At 35.8% G+C, this 10,259-nt stretch overlaps 1 protein-coding gene and 1 long non-coding RNA gene across 2 annotated transcripts; one reads left to right on the top strand and one right to left on the bottom strand.

The window, feature by feature from the left end:
• On the top strand, positions 1 to 9,234 carry LOC140789011 (delta-1-pyrroline-5-carboxylate synthase 1-like). Its single transcript, XM_073138587.1, is given in 22 exon segments — positions 1 to 163; positions 773 to 844; positions 951 to 1,054; positions 1,139 to 1,241; positions 1,366 to 1,527; positions 1,899 to 2,064; positions 2,067 to 2,175; positions 3,193 to 3,343; positions 3,546 to 3,710; positions 3,871 to 3,948; positions 4,162 to 4,251; positions 5,103 to 5,189; positions 5,275 to 5,361; positions 5,452 to 5,548; positions 5,702 to 5,805; positions 6,421 to 6,496; positions 6,942 to 7,092; positions 7,284 to 7,352; positions 7,808 to 7,874; positions 7,966 to 8,036; positions 8,220 to 8,299; positions 8,963 to 9,234. Coding segments are annotated over 21 exon segments (2,148 nt in total). The 5' UTR covers positions 1 to 103; the 3' UTR covers position 8,299; positions 8,963 to 9,234.
• On the bottom strand, positions 9,204 to 10,073 carry LOC140789012 (uncharacterized). The gene is made up of 3 exons (XR_012109125.1): positions 9,966 to 10,073; positions 9,815 to 9,870; positions 9,204 to 9,269 (listed from the first exon to the last, which is right to left on the bottom strand). It is a non-coding gene; the product is annotated as an uncharacterized lncRNA (long non-coding RNA).
• Between the last annotated feature and the right edge of the window lie 186 nt (positions 10,074 to 10,259).

Here is a 10,259-nt window from a genome sequence, read left to right as displayed (position 1 = left end):
GCAACTCGTGATCGAGGGTTTTTACTTCTACCAAAGTCTCGCCCTCTTAGCGTTCCTGTGTGATCTCCTCGTTTCTCTCTCTCTCTCTCTCTCCCCCTCCAAAATGGTTGCCATGGATCCGACTCGGGACTTCGTGAAGGATGTGAAGCGCATTATCGTCAAAGTTTGCTCCTTTTCCTCTCTTTTATTCTCCTTTTGTTACCAATGCCCACTTCTTGATACGTGTACTTGTTATGAAAGTGGAAATGATCCGCCCTCTTTTTGTTTCGGAGTTATTATTGTGTTGCCATTTTAGTCGTCATGAATGCCGTACTTTATGAGATGAGAGAAAGGGACAGTTGATCATAATTCTTGTATTGCTTCGACTGAAATTGAGTTGAAGTTATTATATTTCAGAAGAAGTTCCCATGCACTGGAAATTAGAGTAAGAGTCCTAATTTAAACCCAACAGATGAGTCGAGCTGAGTAGAGAGAGATAGGTGGGTAAGAAGAATGAGGGAGAGTGGCTCTCTCTATTTACTGTAGGAAGAGAATTTTCCCTGCTGGCCATGGGAAAATAATGAGGTCTTCATTTAGGCACCCCTTTAATTGTAACATTTTGATAAGAGCAACCTGACTGCCAAAGTTCAAACTTTTGGCTATTCTGGTTTTCATTGTGAATAAAAATTATTTATCTCTGGATCCAGATTTTGTAGTTTTGGGATTTCTGCTATCATTTTCAAAGAAATGTTTTTTTTTCCTTTTTTTATATTTATTTTGCTTAAATTTGCAGGTGGGGACTGCTGTTGTCACAAGAACAGATGGGAGATTGGCTTTGGGGAGACTTGGAGCTCTTTGTGAACAGGTATGTTTGGACCGGCAAGAATGTAATTTGTTACCTTCCATTGATGATACGATCCTGTGGTTCAAAGATTGGAACTTGCCTCCTAACTACAATGTGACATTTTCAGCTTAAAGAACTGAATTCCCAAGGATTTGAGGTAATCTTAGTGACTTCTGGTGCTATTGCTGTCGGACGCCAGACGCTTAGACACAGGAAACTGCTCAATAGCAGGTTGTTTCCCCTTTTTCATTATCTTTTCTCCCCATAAAGAAAATTTTCCCAGAATTTGCACTCAAAATTTTCACTTTATTGCAGCTTTTCTGATCTCCAAAAACCACAAGGAGAATTGGATGGAAAGGCTTGTGCTGCTGTTGGTCAGAGTGGGCTAATGGCTCTATATGCTTCCTTGTTCACCCAGGTGCTCTTTCAGGCTATCATCCTCTTTATGCAGACTTAGTTTCTGACTTTCTGACATTTATTTAAATGTATTTTTAACTGCCTGTGCTTCTCATATAATTCCACCGGTCTAATTCACTATGCAGCTTGATGTGACTACTGCTCAACATCTTGTGACTGATAGAGATTTTAAGGATCCAGAGTTCAGAATGCAGCTTCGTCAAACTATTAACTCATTGCTAGCATATAAGGTTATTCCTGTGTTCAACGAGAACGATGCAATTAGCACCAGGAGGGCTCCATATGAGGTACTGTTCATTATAATCCTTTGCAAGAGGTCTCTTTGTTGGTTTTATTTTTCCCTTTAATGGCTTCTGGAAGAGCATTGTCTTTTGCTATCTTGGGATCACTTCTTTTTTTAAGTGTTTGAGAAAATCAATTATAGGCAAATACCACAGTCGCAGACTCATCTTGTGTCCATTAACTTGCAAGAAGTAGAGACTCATCCAACTGTGTAATATTAAAAACTGCACTTCCCTAATTTGAATGCACAGAAGAGAAAATTAGCTTATTGGAGGACTATATGGCAAAAAGCTTGTTATTCCTCTTGTTGCTTTGAAATCCATTCTGATGCACTTGACTATCTACTACTTTATCTAATAGCTTGTGTAACTTTCAGGATTCTTCTGGCATCTTTTGGGACAATGACAGTTTAGCTGCTCTATTGGCTTTGGAATTAAAGGCTGATCTTCTTGTTTTGCTCAGTGATGTGGAGGGTCTGTATAGTGGGCCGCCTAGTGACCCTCAATCAAAGCTTATCCATACATACATAAAAGAAAAACACCAGGGAGGATTACTTTTGCAGATAAGTCCAGGGTGGGAAGAGGGGGTATGACTGCTAAAGTAAAGGCTGCAGTTTGTGCTGCTTCTGCAGGCGTCCCTGTCATAATCACAAGGTAATTAGTGCCCCAAATCCCGTTAATGATTTTCTAAGATTTACTTTATCTGGAATTAATTGTCATTTGCTAGTACTTTTGAGCAACGTGCCACTTTGTTCTGGCATAGCATAACATGATATACATTTGTTCCTTAGTATATAATCAACCTGAGAAAATGCTCTATAGCCATTTCAGATTACTATGAATCTTGATTGGAGAGTTTAACAACAGCAGAAAAGCATTCTATTCAATTAACGACCGTAAGAACTATCTGATTGGATGTAATTTCACCTTACAATTTTAATTCACTTTTGGGAAACTTTTAAGTCTTTTATAACATTTATAAAATCATGTTTTTTCTCGATAAAGCTACTTTATCCACTGATCATAGTGTCTATTCGGATTATCTAATACATTTGTAATACTGATTTTAATAGTAAATTTTCATTGACATGCTATTGCTAGTGTTGAAATATGAAGCTTAACCTATGGTAGGAAACAGTGAAGCTGAGATGTTCTTCTGCTAATAGTAAGATTTATCATCTGACTTGCTTTGATGCTTGACTCCCATTACTAGTCATGAAAGCTTGAAATCATTATAAAAGGCCAGTAATTGTAGATAGTGATATGCCTTTAAGTTGTGGCTCCCTGAAAAAGTGTTGCTGCTTGGTTGTAGAACCAGCAAATACTTGGAACACCAAAGACTGTATATTTCAGGTGGTAGTAAGATTTCACTTGCTGCAGATGCCAATTCTTAATAACCTAGGTCTTGTTGAGGTGGTTCAAGCTGGAATTTTTTTGTCTGTTCTCGTACATTATTAGTACATTAAGTGGCCCAATCTGGATTTCCATCTCTTGTTCTACATTTGCTACATGAAGAAATCATATCTCAGTATCTCTAGTCTGACTAGAGAAGTTTCTTAAACTATTACAAAAGGCTACAGCTTTCTCTTTTTCTTTTTGTTTTTTTTAATGAACCAGCTAGATGCTAATACTGTGGTGAGCATGAATTTGACTTTCTTATTGTTGTTCAAGTGGTTTTGCCACTGATAGCATCAAGAGAGTACTTCAACGTGAGAGAGTTGGTACTCTCTTCCATCGGGATGCAAATTTATGGGCATTATGTAAAGAAGTTAGTGCACGTGAGCTGGCAGTTTCAGCAAGGGAATGTTCCAGGCATCTCCAGGTAGATTCCATAACTTAAAACTGCATGATAGAAATTTTCTTAGATCAGATATTTTATCTGCCATATTTCGTGGATCATCCATTGTAAACTAGGTATATGATAAATTTTGCTCTTATAGGTAAGTTGATTTATTTCTTAGAACAGTTCTTGAATGTCTACTTAACGTGATTGCCTGAGCATGATAACTTTTTCCTGTTAACAGAACACCTCACCAGAGGAACGCAAAAGGATATTATTTAACATAGCTGATGCTCTGGAAAAAAATGAGGAATTGATCAGAGCTGAAAATGAGGCTGATGTTGTTGCTGCACAACAGGCTGGATATGAGAAACCTTTGATTTCTAGATTGACTTTGAAGCCAGGAAAGGTAAGGCACCATTGGAATATCTTAGATTCTTCGTGAGAGATGTCATCCTACTAGAATGTTGTTGAGCATTTATTTTTATTTTTTCCAAATTTATGATATATTTAATTACTAATACATGGTGCTTTCTTGTTTAATACCTTCTATTTTCATCCTATGGCAGATAGCAAGCCTTGCAAATTCCATTCGCGTACTTGCTAACATGGAAGAACCAATTGGCAATATTTTGAAAAGAACAGAGGTCAGGCTTGTTGGTTTTTCTTGAAAGGTTCTGTTAAATGAATCTTAAAAGCATGGATTTATTTATTTATTTTTATTCTTTGCAAAAGCCCTTCTTGATATGCTCTCTTTAAAAGCCCAGAAGTTGTAAATTTTGATGGAATATCATAATCATACATATTTGGTTTTTTTGCTAAGAATATGATCTAAAATATGACATATGACATTTATTCAGGTTGCGGATGGGCTAATATTGGAAAAGACATCATGCCCTCTGGGTGTTCTCCTTGTTGTTTTTGAGTCACGACCCGATGCTCTAGTTCAGGTAATTTTGAATAGTTTGATTTGATTTTGTTCATCTTTGTAGTTATCTATTGCTTCATTCCTGACAAAGAATGAAGAAAACTACTGGATGGTTCTAATATTGTGACAGTAAACGACCCCTTTTATGTGTCCAAATGAATTTTGGAAGTGCACTCCTGCAGAGAACATTCTTAACCCCTCTTTCTTTAAGTACCATTAGCACCACTTCATTGAATGCCAACCATCATGTTTTACATAGGTAATACTTTTTATCTCTCAGGAATGTATCTTCAATTCCACTCAAGATTGATCACTACTCTAACAACCCTCTCATATACAATTAGGGTGCATTAGTTGCCTTATGAAGTAAGAGGGATAAGTTATATTTACTATTTAGGCTTATTCCAATGGATGGCATATTCCTTGATTGCTAATCTCATCTTTCAATTTTAGTCCAATGTTTGATTTATATATGGTGTTGCATGGGGTAGCCATGGGCAGCCATGCATAGTGACTATTTTCTTTTTGACAAAGTTGAGGAACTTGCCTTGCAGTTTTTGCCAATTAGCTATGCATACAAGCAGCATGTTAACACTTTCCAATATTTAGGAGTTCAATTGTTGAGATTGGTAACCCGAAAAGACATATTTAGATGTCAGATACCAGGAAACTATAGGTCTAGAACTTCTCTTTTACTATTTTCTGATGCTATTCTTTCTGTTGCATGTCAATCACAAGCTAGCCTGTAATTCATATCAGCACAGGACTTTGCAAGCCTGTAGTCCTCACTAAGTTATATTTGTTGAACTCTTCTCTTATAAATTGTTGATATCTCTTGCTCCTTTTTGACATTCTTTTGGCTTGGTAATGCAGATTGCATCTTTAGCTGTTCGAACTGGGAATGGTCTTCTTTTGAAGGGTGGAAAGGAAGCCATGCGATCTAATGCAATCTTGCATAAGGTTCACTTCTTTCAATTTATATACATTTTACTGACAGTCATGCGGATTCAATGTTTGTTATTGTGGAATCTGTTCTTTTTATCAGGTCATTACGGGGGCTATTCCGGACTCTGTAGGTGAAAAGCTTATTGGACTGGTGGCATCAAGAGATGAAATTCCTGATTTGCTAAAGGTGAGCTTGTACTAGATGTGATTTTGCGACGTTTACCTCCCTAGTTTGGGTAAAGACCATGTTCTTCAACGCATAATACAATCTTTTCAGCTTGATGATGTGATCGATCTTGTTATTCCGAGAGGTAGCAATGAGCTTGTTTCTCAAATCAAGGCATCAACCAAAATTCCTGTTTTAGGTCATGCTGGTAAGATAAATTCAAGAACTTAATACTGTAATTTCATTCATAAGTTAAATCATAGATTTATAATTAGTTTCTACTGCCAGTTGCTTCCATTTACATTTTTCATTTCATCTTATTTGCGTTTAAATTGACTAGTGTTTTGGTCTTGTGATCTAGATGGCGTTTGCCATGTTTATGTTGACAAATCAGCTGACATGGATATCGCTAAAGTCATCGTGCTGGATGCAAAGATTGATTATTCTGCAGCCTGCAATGCTATGGTACTGAGTCCCAATTTAGATGTCGAAGATAATTCTTTTTTGATATTATTTTCGTGTCAAACTTGTATTGTTGCTAGTCTTGTGCTATCTTGAATTCATGATAAGCTGCTATTCTGCTCCAAATTCTCACTCTTTGTTCTTTTATAACAAATCCATCTTTGTATTTCTACTTCTGCCAAATTCATCTCTATATCTTGGATCCTTTTAGTTGACTTTTGGACCATTTGGAAACTCACCTCACGTTTCTTTTTTTGAAATATGAAAGTAGCCAAGAATGTTTAGGAATATGGCGCATGAGGAATTTACCAAATCTGCCCATGAAGCTAATTATGTTAGAATTATCTTCATCTTTCTCTTCATTGTCTTGTACACTTTTAGAATCTAGAAGAACAAAGGATCCAAGAAGCATCTAGTCACTTTTTCTTCTTTTTTTGCTTTACATTTCTCTTCTTATTACTCTCAGCTTTGTCCTTCTTGGTGCTATGATAGTTCTTCTGTAGTTCCAGCTCAAAGTTAACTTCTGTTTTTATCTCACCATTCAAGACTATGCCATTTTCAAATAAAATGACCTGATTAATGAAGTTGAAAGTTGAAACCTCATTCTACTGAATGCAGGAAACACTTCTCATTCATAAGGACCTGGTGAAGTCCGAGGGCCTCAATGATATACTAATGGAGCTTAAAACAGAAGGTATGGTTGTTTTGCAATCACATCTTATAGTTGTACTCACACATATATGTTGCAGTAGTAGACTGGTGCATAATGCCATTATTTTGGTCATTGTCTTGCTTATTTTGTGAAAGCCTCAATATGAATAAGAGAAATCATGAAGATAAGTTTATGTACATAGGGATAACTTGTAGAGTTATATAGGTTGTCATCTCGAGGTTTTGAATTGCCCTCACCACATACAATAGGCCGTAGATGCCAGAGGAACTGGAGAACACAGTGTGTCTAAATTTCCCTTTGTTTCCTACTCTACCAGAATATTACTATAAGCAAAGTGCATTTAGAACCTAGAAGAAGTTAATCTGTATAATTGTAAGTGTGCAAGTGTGTTCATGGATGTTGATGAACTCTGCCATTCCAGATTAGCTTCTGTCTTTTAATGTGTTTAATTCCAACCCTGTTGTAGGAGTTGCTCTTTATGGTGGTCCTAGAGCAAGCACTGAATTTGGTATTCCACAAGCACAATCATTTCATCATGAGTATAACTCAATGGCTTGCACAATTGAAATTGTTGACGGCGTACACACTGCAATCGACCATATACATCATCATGGGAGGTACTACTTAACATCCTGTTAGCTTCTATCTTCTAATGTGTTAAAGGGTTTGGTTATGTTTCCACTTTGTTTTCCTTTCAAGTTCCACAATAGGGATGCAACTAGTACTTCCATTTATGTCAAAGAAGATTCAGTTTTCAGCAGGTGTTTAAAAACTAAATTTCATAATTTGATTCCTTGGCATGTTTTAGTGGGCATACTGATTGTATAGTTAGCGAGGATCTTGAAGCTGCAGAGATCTTTCTCCAGCAAGTTGACAGGTATTTTAAAATCCTTGTGGATATGGATTTGTAATCTAAAAGTATCTCTTTGTTTTGCTTTATTATGTCATGATTGCACCCTTTATTCTCATATGTTTCATTTATTATTCTCAGTTTTTCTGAATGTATCTAAATATTTTCTTACTAGAGTGTCTTGTAGTTAATTTTGTTACATATCTGGATCTTTTCTCTGTCGACTCACGGCCAAATAATTTATATCATTTTGTCGTTGCTAAAAAAAGCCCCCAAAAATTAAATCAATTATAGCTTTCTTACTTTCTAAGAATTGGTAGTTAAATTGTGAAAGTTTACTAAATAACCTATCCTATTAACCTCAATCATGACGCCTCTGCTTAGTTTTCTTTTCTTATTGTTACTGGAACTAGCTTTGGATTTCGTCTTCATTGAAATAAGAAGACTGATATGAGACACCTTTTCTTTTTCAACTCCAACAGTGCTGCTGTTTTCCATAATGCAAGCACAAGGTTTTGTGATGGTGCTCGTTTTGGGTTAGGTGCAGAGGTATGGTTTATCTGAACTTCGTTAGAAATCTATGCAGTTTTCCTTGTAACATGTTTTCTGCCATATTAAACTTTGTACATGGTTTGAGAAGGTTGGAATTAGTACAAGCCGGATTCATGCTCGGGGTCCTGTTGGTGTTGAAGGACTGTTAACTACACGGTGGTATGTGCTCTTTTCTTCCACTTATGGTCTACTAGACTTTTCACTTGTAAATGGTTTACTAATTGACTTCTACTCTCTCCTAATGATGTTGCTGAGTGGATCATAATTTTCTGCTGTATTATGATCGAATTGGATGATACAATTATTGTGCTTATCTAAATATGTGATAGCCATTACATGCAGGATTTTAAGAGGTTGTGGACAAGTGGTGAATGGCGATAAAGGGGTAGTGTACACTCACAAGAATCTTCCATTGTTATAAGGTTACAGTTCTCACTTTGTATATGATTCTATTTAGTTTGCTCTTTATATGTACTAAATTTTCATATCGCTAAGAGCATGTGATAGAAGTAGGTTCAGGTTGATATATAATATTGTTAGTTTTTTTTTTTGGAGAGAAAATGGGGGTTAACCCCAAATAGATTCATTAGGGAAATGAAAGGTCAAAGAACCTAAAAATACAAGTAGGCAATATATAATATTATTGGTTGCTGTAAAGATGATTCCTACTGACTGGTGTTTTGGTGCATTAGGAGAATTGAATCCCTACCTTTCCATAAAACAAATTAGAAATATTTGTTTCCTCGTATGGTCAAAAAAACTGTTAGGAACAAATACTTGTACTGGTATTCCTTATCATACTTTATGTGACATAGACTCATAGAACAGCAACTTCTGCAAAAAAAAATTTCAAGAACAAGACTTATAAACCTTTGGCATAACTTGGCACATTGTTGATTCAAGCTACTTAAATTTCGTTGAAAAGAATGTTCTGTCAAAATGGAACCAGTCATTACAAGTAAGAAGATTGTTCATGCTGCTAGTTTTCTGTTGTACTTGTGAAAAGTGGTATACAAGTCCATTTTCTATCTATATTTGTTCTTGAAACGCCTCATGGATGATAAATTTATCTTTTATCTTATCAGGTGGATGCATGAGGATATTATTCAGCTATGGACATATGAGGCAGTAACTTTTAATGATAGAAGTACTAGATTATTAAAATCCTAAAAATTCATTACGGTTCTCGAGGAGTTGCAAGGAATTACTTTGTTCATTCTGGTTTTTTAAAAGAACTGGTTGAGTTTAAAACACTTACTCACCTTCTTCTATTCATGATAAGATGTCAATCCACTTGTTTGTGCTGATGAATTCATTTTGTAAATGCTCTTCTGTGATCAAAATCCTTCTGGTCTTATGCTGTGCTTGATGTTTGCGGAAAATAGTGTTGATCTGATGTTAAGAGGAAACAAAAAGAAAGAAAAAAAAAAGGTGAGGAGGGGTTATTATCTTATTTTATTACAAAAAGAAGGATGTATAAGGGAAGAAGAAGAGAATTATAAATTTTTTTAAAGAGATGATGCTCTAGGTTATGGGCTTTTAATCGGAAGATTCTATTATTGCGTTTCCTTCAAATTTCATCAGACTCCAAAAATCTCGCAGAATTTGGGGAGGTGGTTTGGATGCTGTGAGGTCACAATCTTGCTGTCTCACAAGATTGGTAGGTATCAATCCAGTGGCCAATTTGATGTTAAGGACTCTTAATCAACAAATAAATGATAGAAAGAAAGAACAAATTGATGACAATGACTTAATCTAAAACACGATATCTCAGTAATATTTAGTTTGAAACAATAGTTTCATGTCCTCGGACTTTTGAATAATAAAAGAAAACAGTCAGGTCAGTTAAATACAAAGTGTTGGAATATTAAACATATATATACACAATTCATTTAACAGTATAGATTCGAACTAAATTATGTTATATTCAAACTTACTTAAAGCATACGTATTGTAATGTTGGTAGAAAATTCCCCACCCATTGCATTTATTCCTGGAATCAACAATAAGAGTTGTGAAAGCTATGACTAAATTGAAAACTGATGTCCAATGTAATGAGTCCACCTACTTCAGCTCACAAGCACAAACCTTATCAAGACATCATACCACGAAGGGCAGAACTTCTGTACGTGATCGTAGTATCTGAGACAAAAACTTCCAAGCTGCAGAATTTTCCCCCTTTATTAGTTTTATTAGTGTCCATAAAAAAAGAAAGAAAGAAAGAAAGAGTGAATAGACTTGACTCAATTCCCCCAGAGAAGTGCAATAGAAGTTTCATTGAAAGGTCGATGGGTGGAAGACTGATGGAAGACTCAGGTCATTGCATTAAGAGACGGATGCAATTACTAGATATTTTTTCTTCTTTTTGCTTTTTAACTTCTA

This window comes from Typha latifolia, chromosome 5, assembly GCF_019914945.1.
Source record: "Typha latifolia isolate L0001 chromosome 5, TyphaL0001v2, whole genome shotgun sequence".
In the NCBI taxonomy this organism is placed as follows: Eukaryota; Viridiplantae; Streptophyta; class Magnoliopsida; order Poales; family Typhaceae; genus Typha; species Typha latifolia.
This window is presented reverse-complemented; position numbering and strand designations above follow the sequence as displayed.